At 43.1% G+C, this 17,816-nt stretch overlaps 1 protein-coding gene across 3 annotated transcripts in view; it reads left to right on the forward strand.

Annotated features, from left to right (window-relative positions):
• The first annotated feature begins 1,369 nt into the window (after positions 1-1,369).
• Positions 1,370-17,816, forward strand: part of ITPK1 (inositol-tetrakisphosphate 1-kinase) — a 141,841-nt gene continuing 125,394 nt past the window's right edge. The window contains exons 1-2 of one of the 3 annotated variants that reach the window (XM_050334955.1): positions 1,370-1,516; positions 1,755-1,932. In XM_050334955.1, coding sequence (XP_050190912.1) covers positions 1,838-1,932 — 95 coding nt within the window. In that variant the 5' untranslated portion in view covers positions 1,370-1,516; positions 1,755-1,837. Of the gene's footprint in view, positions 1,517-1,754; positions 1,933-17,816 lie in introns of those variants that run through there. The other 2 variants (XM_050334957.1, XM_050334956.1) reach the window with 2 other exon arrangements.

A 17,816-nucleotide genomic window follows, 5' to 3' on the forward strand; every position in this document is an offset into this window, starting at 1 on the left:
ATTCTTACATAATTTTGATAATGTTTGATAAAGTCTAGTATTTGGACCTTTTTGAATCACAGATTTTCCCCAAATTGCCACACTTCCATAAAATGTTTGAATATCAGTGAAATATTCTGCAGCAGGAATCATGCTATCAAAATACACTTACTAATTCTAATTACATTGATTAATGAACTGTGCAAAATGTGTGTATATGATTAAGATAAAAAGTGTTCTGTAAAATAAAGAACAGTGTGGCAAATAAGATGATGGAGAAAAATAGATATATTCCTCAAAGCCACCACAAATAAAGTGCTATGATATGCATTTTCAAAAACCATTGGTATGAGCTTTTTGTAGGTGACTCCATTCTCTGCCTGCTTTCCAATACACCCTTGGGTCAGGATGACTTTGCTGTTCATATGAATAACAACAGGAATGTAGAACAGCCTAAGTCAATGGCCATTTTCATATTTCTTAAGGCTTCCATCTTTCTTTTCTTTGCATGGATGTTTCTACCACTTTTCCGATACTCTGCTGAAGTTACTACACCGCATTTGTTGTGGCACTGTGAGTCAGCAGAACTCGCCGAGCAGCTCCCACTGAACAGGGCTCTGAGCCCGGTTCACAGAAAGCGTCATCATAGAAGCATCATCTGCACCTCAGGTCAGGCTTGCAGGTACTGCCAGCCCTGCTCTGAGGGACATAGTTACTGTAAAGGCCGTGCTTGGCATTCCCAGAGAGACAGATTAAAATGTTCAGGCTGAAGTGATGCTTATTTCAGCTGGTGGGGAGAAACAAAGATGGGGAAATTATACTTGTGCTGTGAGATAACCCCAGCAATTCAGACTGAAAGATTCTTCCTCTCAAATGAAACACAGAACAGCTGCCTCTGTGTTTAGGAAAGCCCAACTCAAAAATCAGACTGCCAGCTCATGCTTGCATTGCCTGCCTCCTTTTTTGCCTCCTGCAAAAGCAGGTTAAATAAGAAATAGCTGTTACTGAAACTTCAATTTAATCCCTACAGGCACTTGCCAAATGCTGGAAGGAGGAAGATACTTGGTTTTGCAGTGAAAACTGATGTTTGCTTGGAACCTTTTTTATGTGAAAGATGTACTGAACAGCCGTTTTCAGTAGCTCCAGTAGGAAACGTTAAGTGTCCACATAAACTGTTCTTCCTTAGGAACCAAACTCACAGGAACCAAACCCAAACCCGGCCGGGCCGGACCCAGCGAGGGGCGCTGTCCCTTTAAGGGTGCGGCGCGGGCGCCCCCTGGCGGCGGGGGCGCGGTACCCGCGGGGCAGGCGCGGCCCGGTGCTGCGGGGGGGGAGCGGCCCGGCCCGGCCCCGCCCCGCGCGGGGGGTGGGAGCGGCGGAGGGGCGGCCGCGGGAGGAGGAGGAAGTGGAGGCGGCTGCGAATAGCGGGCAAATGGGGAGCTGAGCGGCTGCAGCAGCAGCACCACCACCACCAACACCGCCGCGGCCGCGCAGCAGCAGCAGCGCCGAGCGGGCACGGAGGCGAGCTCGGCGGCGGGTCCGTGCGGGCGGGCGCTGCGGGGCGAGCAGCGGCAGCGGCGGTGTGTCTCGGGGGCTGGTGCGGGGAGCGGCTCCTCTCTGCCCGCCTGGGCGAGCTGCCCGCCGGTGCGGGGCAGGGCCTGCCGGGGCTGCCCGCCTGCCGGGGGCTGCGCCTGGCGCGGCTCAGCTGGGGCGGGCGGGGGGCAGCGGCCGCCGCGGGGAACCGGCTGATCCTCCTTTCTCTGCTTCCCTTGCAGCCGTCGCTGGCAGGCGCCGAGTGCGAGCGGCAGCTGTGCTGCCCCGCCGCCCCGGGCTGGTCCCCTGCTCGCGGGGCGGCACCATGCAGACCTTCCTGAAGGGGAAGCGGGTGGGATACTGGCTGAGCGAGAAGAAGATCAGGAAGCTGAATTTCCAGGCCTTCGCCGAGCTGTGCCGGTAAGGAGGCGGCCCTGGCCGCGCCGCGGGGAGCGCCGGGGCAGGCGGCGGCCGCGGGATGGGGCTGGGGCCGCTCGGGGCTCGGCCGTGGCCCGCGGGCGTTCCGTGCTCAGTGCGTGTTCCCGGAGCCGGCCGTGCCCGCCGGGGCCGCAGGGCTCGCCGTGCCCAGGCTACCCCGCTCCGCCGGGCCGCGGCTGTGCGCTCCTGCCTCCCGCTCACCTGGGCGCTGCCGATCGCTCCCGGGAAACCCGATCCAGGGCGGCGCAGCGTCCCCGTGGGCGTGCGAGGGCCCGGCACAGCCCCGCGGTACTGCCCGCCCGGGTTAATTTCGGCCCGCTGCTTGCCGAGAGGTCTCTCATATTCCCGGATCTCTGCGGACCTTGTTACGAACCGAATTATTATTAGGAAGAGTTAAGCGACTGGGAATAACTTTCCTTCACGTCATGTGAAAACATATAAAATTAGGGTCCACAAACCCCTGAATAAGCTTGTATTCACCTGAGACATGAATGAGACATCCAAAGGTGGTATAACTGCGTCTGTTTTGTGCAGTCCCAGAGGTAAAGGTTAGTTTGATAAGCAGTACTTAGACTTTATCTGAATAGCTCAGAGGATAATTTATGCAGTATATTACACAATTTTATTATTTCATTGGGAGTTACAGGTCTAAGGTCTTGTGACACATGCATTACAGCTTCTGATACTGCATAACATTTTTTTCTGACTTACTTAATTCTAATAGTTCATAGCAAGGATATTAAATCAGTTTTGGTAATTGAAAAATATGCAGTATAACCTGTGTGGTGGTTTCTGTGAAGTCTTTTCAGACTTTGCAGAGTATATTTTACAAGACTTCAAATATACTTTATTGAAGCATGTCATGCTAAACACTCCTATCCCTGTGAAATTTCTGTTGGCAGCACTTGCTTCTTTCTGTAAGGATGAAGGAAGCAAAAGAAACAGAGAACTGTTTTGAGAAAGTGACAGAAGCTTTTCCAGCAGCTTGCGTACTTGGCATTATGCATCCCCTCTGTCAAACTTCAGCAAAATTTATCAATTTTTTAAAATATAAAGAAAAGGCCACAAGTTCTAGTTTAAAGTCTTTTTAAATTTTATGTTGTTCTCCAACAAAATACTTGTGGATGAATAAGGCTAAGTTTTGGCCTTGACGAAGAGATTTTAGATTAGTTTTTGTGATGCTCAGAAGTATTAAGTATTAACCTGTATTAAGAAAAACATAGTTTTTAGGGCCTTGAGGTTTGGTATCAGCTAGTTTTCATGTCCAGAAACTAAGAAGAATCTTAGAAAATCCATTAAAAACTTTCTGTAGTAATTTCTCTTCTGTTCTTGGTATTATGTGCTGTACACGGTTATGCTTAGCAATCTGCAAAACTGACTTTTTGCCCTCCATTGCCCTTGTTTCTTATTCTGTCTAGGTGCTTTGCTTCGTTTCTGTCTACTTCAGAAATTCCTTACGCTTGTGTTACATAATGTGGATCTACAATTTCTTTGTGTACTGTACAAATTTATTAATAGTTTTAGGTCCTCTTGGTGCTGTAAAAATTGACCCCGAAGTGTCTCTGTTGCTACACTTTACTAATTTCTTGGTGAAAATTAGTCTATCTCGTCCTGTGCAGGCTAAGCTCGCTTTGAGTAACATTTATAGAAATTGGACAGAGATGTATGTTCATACATGCTTTGGTACTTTTTTTAAAGCATTATTAGTGTTTCTGTAAAAGTGGAGTTAAACATTTGGTTTAAGAGTAAGTACAGTCACTGGAGCAAGTTGTGCTGATATTTTGTATGCTCCATTTTCCTTCTCGGTAGCTTCCACTCACACTGGAGGAGTGCTGTGTTCATCTAGGCAAAGATTTCAGGTGTTCTATGCATAATATCTACTTGATTACTTGTGTGTTTGTAAGCTTTTTAAGCTGTAGAAAAAGTGATGCCAAGCTCAACATACATCTTACCAGAAATCTTGTATATGGTAAGAAGCAAGACAAACGTACTCATTCCTGTACAGTGATTCATGTGTTAGAGTGGACTACGTGTCTGTCTACTCTATGTACTTTATGGTGACTGTTACTTGGAATTTATTTGCCTGTTGCCTGGGGATATACTTTCTGGATGACTGCAAAGTTCAGATTTGTTTGTACGGGTCTGTAATGAAGCAATTATATAGTCCAGAAAAGTAAGAGAAACCTCCTAATGAACTCCTGAAGCATGCTGGGTTTAAATTAGGGGTATTGTTAGGATAAGAATCTTCATTTCTTTACAGTCTGTCAGGGCAGCCACTTCTAGTGCAAAGCACTGCCATCCTAGAGCAGTCATAGACAGACATTTCAAAATCTGTTTGAATCATCCTCTTGAGTGATAGAGTCTAAGTGCTGAACTGCTCTCTTATAATGTTGCCAGGTTTTAGGTCAGATTACCTGAACTGAAATGAGCCAGTGTGAGTGGACCAACAGTTAAGGTGCAGCTTTGGGGCATAGGCAGTCCTGCCTTCATCTTTCTGCTCACAAAGACTGGACAAGAACCTTAAATACTTTCCTCATGTTTGTATCCACCTTGAAGCTTCCTGTGTGACTGGCATGGCAGCTGTCCTGCCTGAACAGTGTCTTGGGTCTATTGCCTAAGCTTTATATGCACAAGAGAATCTTCCTTATATCAAAGGCCATTGAGCTCAGCCACACATCTGGTCCTCACGGTAGAGTGTAACAGCCTTGGCTGTGCCTTCCAAGTTGCAGCCCAAGGAGATGAAGGCAGTGCCTGTGCTTGTATTTACCTCCACATTTGTTGCCCAGACCAATGGTTCCCAATTGTTGAATTAGATAGAGCCCAGTGCAACCCTTAATGTGTCCGCATCTCCAGGCTTCTGAGCAGGGTGGTGAGCAAAAAGGTGGTGTGTTTTCCCAGGCCTGTTGCAGGGGATCAGTGATCCCTGAATGGTACCTTGAGAGCTGTTGACCTGGAGGATAGAGCACTTGACCTGGCAAGTGGGAATCCTGGTTTGAAGCCTGCAGCTGGTGTCTCCCAAGGGAGGCCAAACCTGAAAATGGGCCAAGCTCACCGTGATCCTCTGGCTCAGCCTACCACTGTGTATGGAGGGGAATGTGAGCTCTTTCCTCAGTGCTAGGTTAGTCATCCTCCTTGCTGTGGGTGAAGCACCATGGCAAGGGTGTTCCTTTGGGATGAGGTGCATCCTCAGTTCTGGTCTCTGCTTCCCAAAGTGGTTTTTGGTTCTGCCCAGGAACTCCTTTCCACATAAACCACTTCATAAGCTGTTGTTGGAGCAAAACTTTTATGTTCCTACTTGTGCCTCAGTACAGTGCCTTAGTGAAGAGAGGCGCGTTTTGTCCCAGCCTTGCTCATACGAAGGCATTCCTAGTTGAGTTGTGATGTGGGGTTGAGCTCTTTTGTGTGGAACAGGGCACGTGGTACAGGCTTCTTATGTTGTAAGTGAATTTATTAGTCATTATTAAGAAGCTACTATTACCAAGTTGTCCTGAGCTTTGGAGTAAAGCTGCTAGGACACCATGCTTTGCGTTATCTGCATTCCAGCATATCTGCTGTGGCTGCAGTTCCCCAGGTAGGGTCCTTGTGGGACTGCAATGTGCAAATGTCTGGTCTGTGCATCTCAAGTAGACCTTCCTGTGGGCCTTTAAGTTCTGCTCCACCAAGGTGATGGCACGGTATCAGAGCTTTAGGTGGCTGGCTATTGGCAAAATATAGAGTATCTATGCCCTGATAAAAAGTAAGGCAAAGTTTCTGGGCACTCATAACTGAGAATTTAGGAGCCTGTGATGTGTAGTTCTGATGCTGTCGTGCGTCTCTGCTGCTGAAAGGAGCAGTTTCTCCTTCCTCTAGCTGCTTGGACTCATCCTCTGTCTCAAGCTGCATTTAGTGGTTATGCAGTTGGCAAAGACTCTCAATCCAATCAGTTCCCTGCTCATCACATTGACCTCGGAATGGCTGTCACTGTGCAGGTGCATGAGCACTAATGCAAGGTTAGGGAAATGGAGATGCCACATTCCATTATAGAGATGAGAGAGATGTTTTGTCAATGTCAGATGGTGGTAAAGACTCTTGGATGCCCACATTATCATTCTGTAAAATATGCATTGGTGTACTGCCAGGTCTCTGTGGATGTTGTGAATAAAAGGACTCCTGTTCATGCTATATGAGGAGTGGTGGTGGTAGTACAGAAAAATGCATATATCTACTCAGAAAATGAGTTGTGCTGTGTTTGGCACTGGTTAAGATTGTGAGCTGCAGCCATTTACAAATGGCTCTTTGCTGTGTAAAAGCCTCCATTTCCTTGGTAGTTGTTCTGCTTGTCAGCTGTTACTATGGTCTCTTCAGGGAGCTGTGGAGATGCAAGGCAGTAAGGGCATGGCAACATGAATAAGTTACAGTAATGTGAAGTGAAATATGCTCCATCCAAGAGGAGATAATTTAAAGTCACCCAATTCTAAATGATAAGCTGGCTCTCAGTTATTTTAGGCAAAAGCATTCACATGTGCAGCTTTTAAGTTTGCATGGTAGTGTGGTAGCTTTTCTGTGTAGCTATATTCATAATGAGTCAGAATTTCCTCTTTATGGCATTTAGAAAAGGAATAGGAAAGGAGTTAAAGAGTTGCCTGAAGAGGTAATTCATGTCATGATAAATCCTGCAATTTGACTGACAGAAGAGCTGTGCTTGTGTACCTTGACATCCAGATTACTTATGGATTTTACTGTGCTGTGTTGTTTTTGGTTGGGTTTTTTTTTTTTTTTTTCATAAAAGTAGGTTGTGCATCTGGGAGGGAGAAGTTCTCAGGAAATTATAGAAATTTTGAGAAACTCAAATTCTGCCCACAAACGCAAATGGAAGTGGGGTAATTGAGTTATGCCTTCTAGTAAAGCCCAGTTCTCTTGATTTTTAGTGAGCAAGCCTAATGGTCATCTTTCCTCCTTGAGAGGTCATCCATTACACACTGATAGCATTCCTTGACACACAGGAAGCTAAGGCATCTTGGTCCAGTTTGCATTCCCAGGTGCTATGCACTGGTAAAGACTGTTTTGAAACTTGAGACCATGTTAATGAATTGTGACTTGCATCAGTTCAGCAGGTCTTGGTTTTATGCACTTAATGCGTGTAGATGCTGGTGGGCCATGTCACCTGTGCTGATGACCGTTTAGTTATGACAGGTCACTGTCGAGAGTTATTTTGCTTTTGTTTTTGTTTCTGTTTTTTTTTCATTGAGTTATGATGAAACTGTTTTGATGCTGATACCAGGTCGATCTGCTGAATATAGCAACAAATGATTTTTTCCCTACCAAAATATTAGTATGCATTAATATAAATTTCTGTGACTTTAAATTGTTTGGGTTTTTTTTCTTTAAGTTAAATTGGTTCTTCAACTTCTGTCCATTTCATTTGTGATAGATAGTTAAGCCTTATTTTAGCATATATAAGAAACTGCTCTGTTTAGTAAATCTACCATAAAATGACTAATGTGTTTTCAGTGCTGTAGATCTGTATGGTTTTCTTTTTCTTTTCTAAACTTTATTTGCAGTCTCTTGTGTGGCCATGGCCTGTGCACAAGAACCTAAACATGACTTTTAAGACAGATTTAAGAATAATGCTGTTTTGAGAGTATTAAAATAATCTGTTTCTTCATATAGCAGGCATGAAGTATATTACATTTTTTTTCTGGGAAGAACTCAAGGGATTTTCTTTAACCCCAATTCCCCACAAAAAACCCTAAATACTACTTTTGTTAAATGTCTGGCTTGTGCCAGTTAGCTTTTACAGCCTTAAAAGCCATAAAAATAAAATGTATGTGTGTTGATCAATAGCTCCCATTGTTGCTTGTTTTAGTCTGAAATACTATATCATGAGAAGTAACTGGGGGCCAGATGGGTGGGTAAGTTTCTTTGACATCAACTCTAACAAAGACTTACAACTAACCTAATGGTAGAAATTGCACTAAAGCATGAAAAGTTGTTGAAGGTAGTAGCAATAACCTGCGTATTTCTTGGAGGAAAAACTGTATTTCTGAGTCCCTAACCCTTCTTCCAGTAGTGTGTGGAGAAGACTTTACATCCCAGAAGAACTGGATATGTGTGCATTTTCTTAATGTCTGGGAACACTTATTGGCAGGCATTCCTCTCACAGAGAAAGCTTACGGCGTTATGCTTGCAGAACCATTTCATGGGAACACAGAGCGCAGCTGCTCCACAACACAAGGGACTGTAACAATCACCCTTTCATAGCGACTCTGTTTTGTGGTCTAGCAATCATTTACCTCAGGTTCAGGAAGTTTGCGTCCTCCTCGTGGAACATCCCTTTACCACAACCTGTTGGAACTGATATGCAGCAAGGAACAGCCTGGTCAGGTGGCAGCTCTTCAGAGAAAGCTCTGTATTCTTTTGCAGGTCACAGACTGAATACAGATTGACAAGGTTGCCAAAAAAAGCCCCCAGAAGCCCCAAATTAATGTCTTCTTGGAGTGCATCTATCTAAACAGAGCCTGCAAGGCGCGTGAGGTAGTGCCTCCATTCTGCACAGCACTGATAAGGCTCTTGCTGCAGTAGCCTCACCTACTGCCTTTGGTCTGTGGCACGGCATCTCAGGGAAAAGGCGTCAAGCTGGGAAGTGCCCAAAGAGAGCAGTGAGAAGGATCGGAGGTTTTGTAAATACAGTGTATTGTACTGTGCCATTCAGCATGAGTAAGAGACTGGGAGGTGGATGCTCAGACACTGTAAAAAGCTTGTAGGAAAGAAAAAAAAACTTAACACAAGTTCCCCCATCCCCTGCCAAGCACGTTCCCTGGTTCTGTTGTAGGCAGAACAAAAAGTAGTGGCCTTCAATTGTGCCAAGAAGGAGGGATGATAGGTAGGTGGAAAAGAAAATGTGATTGTCTAGGTAGGCAGTGGAATTTGTTGCTTGAGACTTCTGCAACCAGTTTGGACAAACATGCTGGGAATGATACAGCCTGTGGTCATGTTTTAAGGCAGAGATATTGACCTCTCCTGAGGTGAGTGCTGTCCCTGGTTTGGTCCAATCTGTAATAGAGCAGTAAGAGCCTGAGAAACCACTCTTTGTGTACATTAAGTAGCTTGAAGTCCCTTGAATTCAGGAGTCATGGCTTGGGAAGTCTAGGCACACACTCTAAATGTGTGCAGCTTTTTTGAATATATAGGCTCAGCCTGAGATGGGTGTCAGAGATGACAGAAAGTGTTTCCTCTGCCTTAATATGCTGCACCTGGGAAACACCAATTGACAGCATATCTCCTGATTTTGGCTGGATAATGTGCTATTCATCTCAACTGTTGACACTTTTTGGTGAGATGACATTCTTGAATATGTTCCAAGGAAAGAAGGAAGCAGTGCATGTGAAACACTAAAATAAGCATGATAACAGATAAAATACGCACCTGGGATGGGCACATCTGTGCCATAGTGTTGTGGAACAAAGCATCTCTTGTCTGGTTATCTTCCTTTTTCTCGTTTTTTATTTCAGTGTTCAGTCCTTGAAACAATGGTTTGTTTTGTATTGATGGAATTTAACTCTCCTCAGAAGGAGTAATGTGCATTATATGATTAAGGAGGAAACTGCTGATACTTCCATACTGTCCAAATACTACAAAAATGCTGGTTAGTGTTCTCTCTGTTTGCAGAGAGAAATCCTGTTAGGAGTACAACCACGTACATTAGGAATGGCTTTCAAAATGGCTGATTTTTGTTGAAGGGGATGTCCTTTGGTTCCAAGTAGAATATTGTTACTTGTAGTTCTCTTTCCTCGCAGCTGCAGTGCTTGGGCTCTTTTGGCTGGAGTGTGATTGCCATTCATGCAAATTCTGTCAAGTAATTCCTGTGAGTTGGGAACCAAAGCAGAAATCTACTCTTTCCCACAACCAGCCTATTACCTATGCAGGCAACCTCCTTGAGAAGTTGCTCTGAGGGCTCTCAAGGCTCTGATCTGTAGAGTGAAAAAAATCATGTTTGCAGCGTCACTTTTAGGAAAGTAATTGGCAGAGCCAGGCACGGAACTTGGAAGCAGGGTCGGTACACATTGAATTGTTTAATCTTCTCCCCTCAGATGCCAGTTAGTGAAGATTTATAGTGTGTCTTGTCTTGTCACGTACGTGCTTGCTTTGAAAAGTCCAAAGTTGGTCCTTCCTCCTCAAAACCAAGCTTATTTTTGCTCTTCATCACACTCTTCACAGGCTTTTCTTCCTCCTTGTCAAAAACGTGATCTCCAGTCCTCTCTGTCTGTAACACATTGGTTCTGCATGTTCAGTCTGAGTCCAGAGGCACTGCCTTGTGAAACTGCATTCGCTGGGGTGCCACTGGCAAAGGAGGAAAAATAAGTGAATAAGACAAGTCTATAGCAAAAGACATACTAAATCTTGAGCTGTGAAGCTGGGATGCTCCTGGCTGTCATTCTGAAGCCCCATGCTTGTCTCATCAGACCACACCACAAACATTCTTGCACAGTGAGGGAGTCCCCCCCTTGAAGAACACTTATGGCTAAAAATCAGTGCTTTAAGAGACCTGGTTTGAGTTGAATGTTTTGGCCATAAACAACATAGTTGTCCTTTTCTGAAATGATGTGATTTAAAGTGCTCCTGACTTTTTGTACTTTCTGCAATTTTCTCCCTGATGCTAGGTATGGATAAGTACATGTAATAGTGTAATGTGTTTTGTTACAGCAGGAGGAAATAGTTTAGAGGATTCTCTGGAAACAAGGCCCTTGGCACTGCCTGTTGTAGTGCTTAGTAATGACTTGCTGCCTAACCTTGATAAAGTTATCTGCATGTTGGAGTTGGGACAACTGGTTAATAGCTGATAGAACAAGTGATGTCTGGGGTGATTAATGGTGCTGGAAGGAAATGATATCATAAAGGTTCACTTATGAAGTGCCACGCCTGCTTTCTCCCTTGCCACTCTGAAATGAATTTAGTGGTTAAAAGAATTGGTGTGATGACTAGGCTTATTCCTTATCTTGTCAGCCTGCTTTCCTACAAGGATGAATAGTGTTGTCATTTGTATGGGTGGGCTATGAAACACTGCCTGCTTCAACAGGATGGTATGGTTTAGTGAGTCTAGCAGTGACCACTTACTGGATACATGTGTGTGCTTCAAGGAGAAACTTATTTCCTTGCAGTGAAAAAACAAACCAGAGATGAATGTAAATACTGAAACCTGTTATTCTTTAGCTCTATCTGCATATCATACAGCTGTGTATAGATGTTGCTTTGTTCAGGAACATGCTGTTCCTTTGATTACAAACTCTTGTCTCAGTTTAAGAGAATTTACAGGCTGAGGATCCAGTCCCCTCTGCCTGCCGTCATTGGAGTCTTGTACCAGTGCAGGCAAAAAGGGCTCTCCTTGCTGCTGTTTGAAGGGTGAGAGAGTGGCAGGGGGTAACAGTGAGGTTACTCCCGTACAAGTTCACTAGTGTATTTTGTTCCACAGCAGAGGCTCTGACTGCTCAGAGGTGTTTTGGTTGACAGGCCATCTGAAGAGTCTGAGGGCAGCCAAACAGACCTGAATCCAGCCAGCTGGGACTGAATGATGGTTGTAGCAGATGCTTAGAGAAAGTATGAGGCGCAGAGCAAATGTACTCACCTTCCCCTTGGCAGACTCTCTTGCCTTCTGTCAGTCACTGTTTAGAGACTCCAGTGGCAGCAGTTGTATCCGTGGTACCACGTTCAATAGCCACAGATGGATCTGCTCCACATAAACCTTTTAGTGCATTTTTGAACTCACTTTCATTTCTGACATCACAGGAACATAAGGAGGCTATTGGCACTTGTTGGCAATTCTCTAGTTTTGCTGTGAGTAAAAGCATAAACAAAACCAAAGTTGCTTCTATTGTGTCGTGGGGTTTTTTGTTTGTTAGGGTTTTTTTGTTTGGTTTTAAAACCTGTGAAGGAATAGATATTACTTAAAATTAAGTGTATGTGTACATGTTCATTTTACTAAAGCACTCTGGCTCTTGACTAACTAAGAAAAAGGTCATTTTGGTCAAGATGTCTTGAAGTTCAGAAGTCAAAAGTTCTTCCCCAAAAAGAAAACACTTTCTGCTAAAAATAGAAGAGCTTACAGAAAAGGGAGGAGGAACTAAAAGCTGGGTACAGTTTAGGAGCTGTCTTCTAGGTTAATCTAGTACATGGTCATCTGCGACTTGCAACCAACAGTGGAGGGTTTTGTGGAACCTGTAAACCCCTTGAAAGTGAAGTGAGGAGAGTGTCCAGATCCACATTGGCTGCCTGACCAGGCTAAGTGATAACATAGTAGAGGAGTGCTCTCAAAAAGTGAAACATGATATTAGTATTGCAATAGTAAGAGAAGACCTGTCTCCCTAGCATTTATGCCAAATGTACAATTAATTTTTGAGTAAGATCTGCACCCATCTTTTGTCTGGTATTGAGCGCATTGAGTTTTTCTGGTCTTCCTGCTGATTTTTCATTTAACATTGCCTTTCTGTAGTCTTAAGCGTGAGTTGCTTCAACTCAGCATTCTTTTGCTGTTGTCTAAAATGGATTTTCTTTGCCAGTCAGTCTTTGAGCACAGATGTGCATATGCTCAGCCCAGCCTCATGGTTTTAGAGTTACTGTGCTCCCTGGCACAGGTACGTGCCGATAATGTGTCAACTCATGATGTTTCCAGCATGTGTGGCTTTAATATAAGTGTCCTCTGAGATAACGTGGTTTATCCAGACTATCAGAGACTCTGTACAGGGCACTGTGGCATGATAGAGCTGTGTGTTAAGCTCAGCATTCAGATACACTTGCTAGTTGGAGGGGTGGGAAGAGAAGGATAGAGGGAGTTTGTTCTGAGGTTGCCTGTGGTGCTGCTCTTGTTTTGCCGACAAAGAGGGAGCTTAATTCACTGGAGCTGTCAATCTGGTAGTTTTCAAGCACTGAAAGAAAAACTACTGTAAAAGTGTGTGTAAGAGGGAGGAAAGGGAAAAAGAAATTAAGGAAGACTACTATTTTGATGAAAGGCTGATGGCGTAAAAAACCCCCAAACTTGTAGTTGCTGACCCGCACCCTGTATGTAGCAGAAAAGGGGAAAGCATAAGGGCAAAAAGGAAGTATGACTGCTGGCGTATTGGGTTGGAGCACTGTGTGCTGTGGAAAGAGTATATGATGATAGAATTGAACAGCACCCTTTGTCCCTCAGTAGAAGCTTTCTTTCTCAAAACTGCCACCTTTTAAAGCACGTTTAATCTGTGGAGGAAAATAGTTTGTACTGTACCTTTAGTTGTTCCTGGTTGCATGGAGTGCAAGTGGGACCTGGGGCTACAGGAGGAAAAGAGATCTATTTGTTGGTGGAAAAGCACTGGATGGGGTTATATTTTGACTTTGTGGCTTGACATTTTGGTGTAACCTTTCCTTCTGTCTCAAGGAATAGATCAAAGTCCAGGGACTTTATCCAGGTTGGAGTGAATTTTGAAGATTAGGTCTTTTTTTTTAACCTTTTTTCTGGCCTTTATAGAACCAAAAGTTTAGCACACTTTGAATAGAAAGTACAGGCTTGCTGCTAGATAGGACATTGAAATTTCATTTTCTTTTTCTTTCTCTCTCTAATGCTATCTTAGGCCCGCTGTTCTGAGCATCTGGGAGAATTTGTGCTTTGAATTTTAGTGGTTTGGTTTGTTTGGGTTTGGTTTTTGGTTTTTTTCCCCACAATTCAGTAGAGTTTAAAATCTTTGGTCATAGGCATCCCCAAGTTTAAATTGCTCTTGTTTAGGCTGAACTTTGTTTCAAGAACTTTTTCACTGATTTCCCTTCTGATTACTGTTAGTACAAGGTGACTGTAGCTTTACTGTTTATGTACGGTATAGGGCATTGATCTTCATCACTTCTATTGCTCACTAGTGATGGATTGCTTGTTTTGAAATAGCCTTGCACCGCAAGGAAGAGCATTTTTGTGGATCAGAACTTGCTTTTTTGCAGGAAAAATAGTGGATCTTATTGTTGTCTGGTCTAAATGTAATTTAAAGCCTGTCTTGGCTAGCTTTTGCTTGAATTACCTTCATAGGTTATTGTTGGTTCTGGGTATTGTAATCAAACCACACGGATCTTTAACATATATATCATATCTTCCTGAGAAGTCTCTGGAGAGTAGAGAAGACTTTATTTGATTGATGTTGGTCAGCTGCTGTGTTTTAATGCTGAATGCTTCTAAGAGATTGGTGGGATGTAAGTGCTAATTTGAGTCAACTAGGATTGGAGCCCACAATGATGCCATGAGGAGTCAGAAGTGATTAAATGAGAAAGGCATAGGATCATTGGGGAGTTTTATCTTTTTTTCTCTAAGTAAAATAAGCTCAAGTGGATAGCAGAAAAATATGGTTGCAGCAGACTGTCACTTCCAGGTGTGCTGTGCCAATCTCCAGCTTTTCTAGTAGAAGTAATTTCTCATTTTTGTGCTACTGTGTTCAGCGGTTTCATGATCAGCTAAGGGCTACATCTTTGTTCACAATAAGTATTGTTTGAGTGGGGATTTTTGTGCTGTGATTTGATCTCTCCTTTGTCTTGAATAGTCTATTAAAATGTAATGCTTAATCTCATTCCTTTTTGGCAGGTTTTCCTTTAGTATTTTTTGCAGTGGCAAAGAAACAGTGTAACTCTGCCTGTAAGAGAATCACTGAAGGAAAACAGTATTTTGGGATGTTTCTTTTGTGTCTTTGGCTGTAGAACAGAAAGAGCAGCCAGCGGCAGAGTAGGTTGGACCTTCAGACTGACATACTGTGGCTGTTTGTGTATTAACAAATAACTTCCCTGATTTTCCCTTGTTAGTAGTTTCTCCTGTTTGTCATTGTGAAAAAGTTCTGTAGAACCAGATGTGGGAGTTTGTTCAAAGAGGAAAATGTGTTTCTGAAACCACAGAACATGGTTAGAACACTTACTACAGCTAATGTGTGTTTTTAAAGTCACTTTTTTTTGTCAGCTTTGGTACCAGAAGACTGTGGGAAAGCGTGTTTCTTCCCTGCCCCCCACCCCAAATTACACTAACTGCAATTACGAGACTTTAATTAAAATGCTTCGTTCCTAGCTTGGGTAAAGACTTTGGAAACAAAGTAATTTATTTTGAGATGGCTTTACCACAGATTTCTTTCAGGGCAAAGCTGTTTCCTGATGTGTAAGATCAAGATCTCTAAATTTTGTTCCATAGACAAGTTACGTGAGGGCCAAGTTCTTTATAGAAGTGCTTATTCTTAAAATAGTAATCCTTGCATATAAATTAGGCTGAGATTCTCAAAAGCTCCTAGTTTTTAAGGTACTGAATTTCCTTGGCTTTGGTGAGAGCTGACCGTGTTTGCAGCTCTTGGCCTAATCCAGTTCCCTGTGAAGCTGTTGGGAATCTCTATAGTTGAATTCCTTGGGAACTGGATATACCTGGTGTTCAGATTTTTTTTTTTTTTAATGGAAAGCCTGGGAGACAGGAATGGAAACAGATTTTGTTCATAGTGGCACAAGTTTGGTGGCAAACCTGGGATTTCTTTTGCTGTTTTTTTCTTGCCTTGTACCATAGCTACTGAGAGCAGGCACTTAAAGGGTGTCATGGCTTGATAACAACGATTGATGGCCAAGAATCAAAAATGTGGTAGGTAGTAATTAAAACATTCAACCCTGGTGCCATTGAAAATACTCTGAATGCCTACTTGGCCCAGGAAAGTATCCGGTGGAGTAATTTGAAATTTGTTTTTGTAGGACCAAGTATAGTATTTGAGTTTCCTGTCGGTGCTCCTGCCACCTTTACTTATGGTGACTGATATGTGGGTGTTAAAGCTCCTTGTAAGAATAGATTTTTAGCACTCTTGCTGCTGGCAGTGAAACCTGAAACACAAAATATTTGTTTCTGGAAAACGGACATGGTCAGTGTGAAATATCCTGGTTTACTCTCCCTGCAAATTGAAGTAGAATGCCTGTTGTTCGTGGCAGATCCAGGCAGAATGGAGCAGCCTAGCACTGCTGCTATCATAGAGTCAACTGGGTTGGAAAACACCTCAGAGATCTTCAAGTCCAACCCTTGATCCAACACTGCCGTGGTTACCAGACCATGGCACTTAGTGCCACATCCAGTCTCATCTTAGGTTTTTTCCAACCCGGTTGATAATTACAGTAAAGAAAGGCTTGTGCTGGAGAATGCTTTTTGTTTAATATTTTTTGGTCTTTGAAACATTAATGTCTATGTGGGGCTGTCTTCAGCAGCCACTGTGGCTTTGAGAGCATAATTGTTGGAGCCTTCTGTGAGAGCAGGGATGAAGGTTCTCTTTCAGTAAAGCTTGACCTTCTTTTGGTGAAATAAAAACTACTAAAGGGTTAAGTTTTTCTCATTCTTTGTATGCCTTTGAAAGTGAAAATTCTTTCCCATGCCTTTTCCCCCCTCTCCAGTACTTCAGGAAATTTAATTATTTATTCAAAATGTCTGATGTTGGTGTTGGATGCCTATAGGAACTGAGGCATTTCTGCAAGGCCAGTCCCAAAAAATCCTGAGAGGTGGCTCTTTCCTTCTGTACTGCAAATGCATAGTTTGACTATGAGGGGTTTTTGAAGCACACGGCCCAGACAGCTTTGAAATATGAGTAAAGTCTTGTTTGCAGCTCATCTACATAGAACTAATTGAAATGTGTTTAAATCTTGATGTCTTCCATGTATTCACTGGTGTGGGGGTTGTAGGGAGTTTCCAAATCAAAGAATACTCTCTTATCCAAGAGAGAATAGAAAAAAGACCCTTGAATCAGGCATGGACCTGGTAGCCAAAATAGGCCTGGCTTTTGGCTTAGTAGTTGGCTTCACTGTAATTTAAGTAAATTAGTGAATTTCCCAATGTGTCTTTCCTGCCTGTCAAATGCTGAAATAATACAAACCTGTCAGAATGCTGTTGAGTGGCTGAACTGACTGTACATTGCTCATAGATCGTAGATCTCAAAGGAGAGCCAACGTGTTTATTGCTTTATCTTGTTATTTGTCAGTAGATCTTAATTCGCATTTAGCTATTCCAACACATGGTTCAAAATTAAGAATTCAAGTTGTTGAAACTTGTCTGCTTCCCATTGGTGATTTCTATAAAAGAAATATCATCAGACCTAGCTCTTGAGCTCTCCCAACTGCTGTTCTCTTTCAGACCTGTTTAGCTAATGAATGTTTTCAGTTCATCTTATAGAGAGTAAGTTGTTACTCAGTTTTTGCCAAGCTAAGATTTCATCTGTTTGAACTGACCTTCCTAACTTGGTAATTTTAATTTGTGGTGAAAGTGAAACTATGGTTTGAAAAGCAAAGAAGAGAGAAAGAGCCAAGAGGCTCTGTACCAATCCAGTGCAGAAGGGACAGTGATAGTGATAAGGGTTGTTTTCTTGCGCTTCTTGTGTGGGTGCCTGAGTTCCAGGAAGGCCCTTGTAACCCTGTACATAGAGCAAGTAGAGCATTTTCCAAGAGCGCACAACACCTGATGAAACACAGGAAAATGAAAACTCTGGAAGCTACAAGTAAATTTGAGCTTGAACCTAAGCCTGCTGATGCTAATGGGAAGGTTTATCTAACACAGGAACTTTGGGAAAAAAAAATCTCCCAAAGTCAGTCTTTTATTATTCTTATAGCAGCTTATCATGAAGGTGCAATGTAACTTACCCATCTAGCTGTGAACTGAAAAAAAAGAAAAAAAAATTGCTTCTCAGAAGTGATTGATTTTCTTTCACATCTGCAGGTTGTTTACTGTAACTGACTCTTCAGGAAGTCTGTACTCTTTTGTGTTTATTCTACACAATATTAGTTGTTCTAAATATCTGAAAGACTCAAATGATTGGATGGCTGAGGGTTGTATCAGAAGTGAGTAACAGCTTGGTTTTGTCATGCTTATTTAAAAATTAAAAGACCAG

Source organism: Myiozetetes cayanensis, unplaced genomic scaffold (assembly GCF_022539395.1).
Source record: "Myiozetetes cayanensis isolate MyiCay16 unplaced genomic scaffold, myiCay2020 scf6-25, whole genome shotgun sequence".
Taxonomy (NCBI): Eukaryota; Metazoa; Chordata; class Aves; order Passeriformes; family Tyrannidae; genus Myiozetetes; species Myiozetetes cayanensis.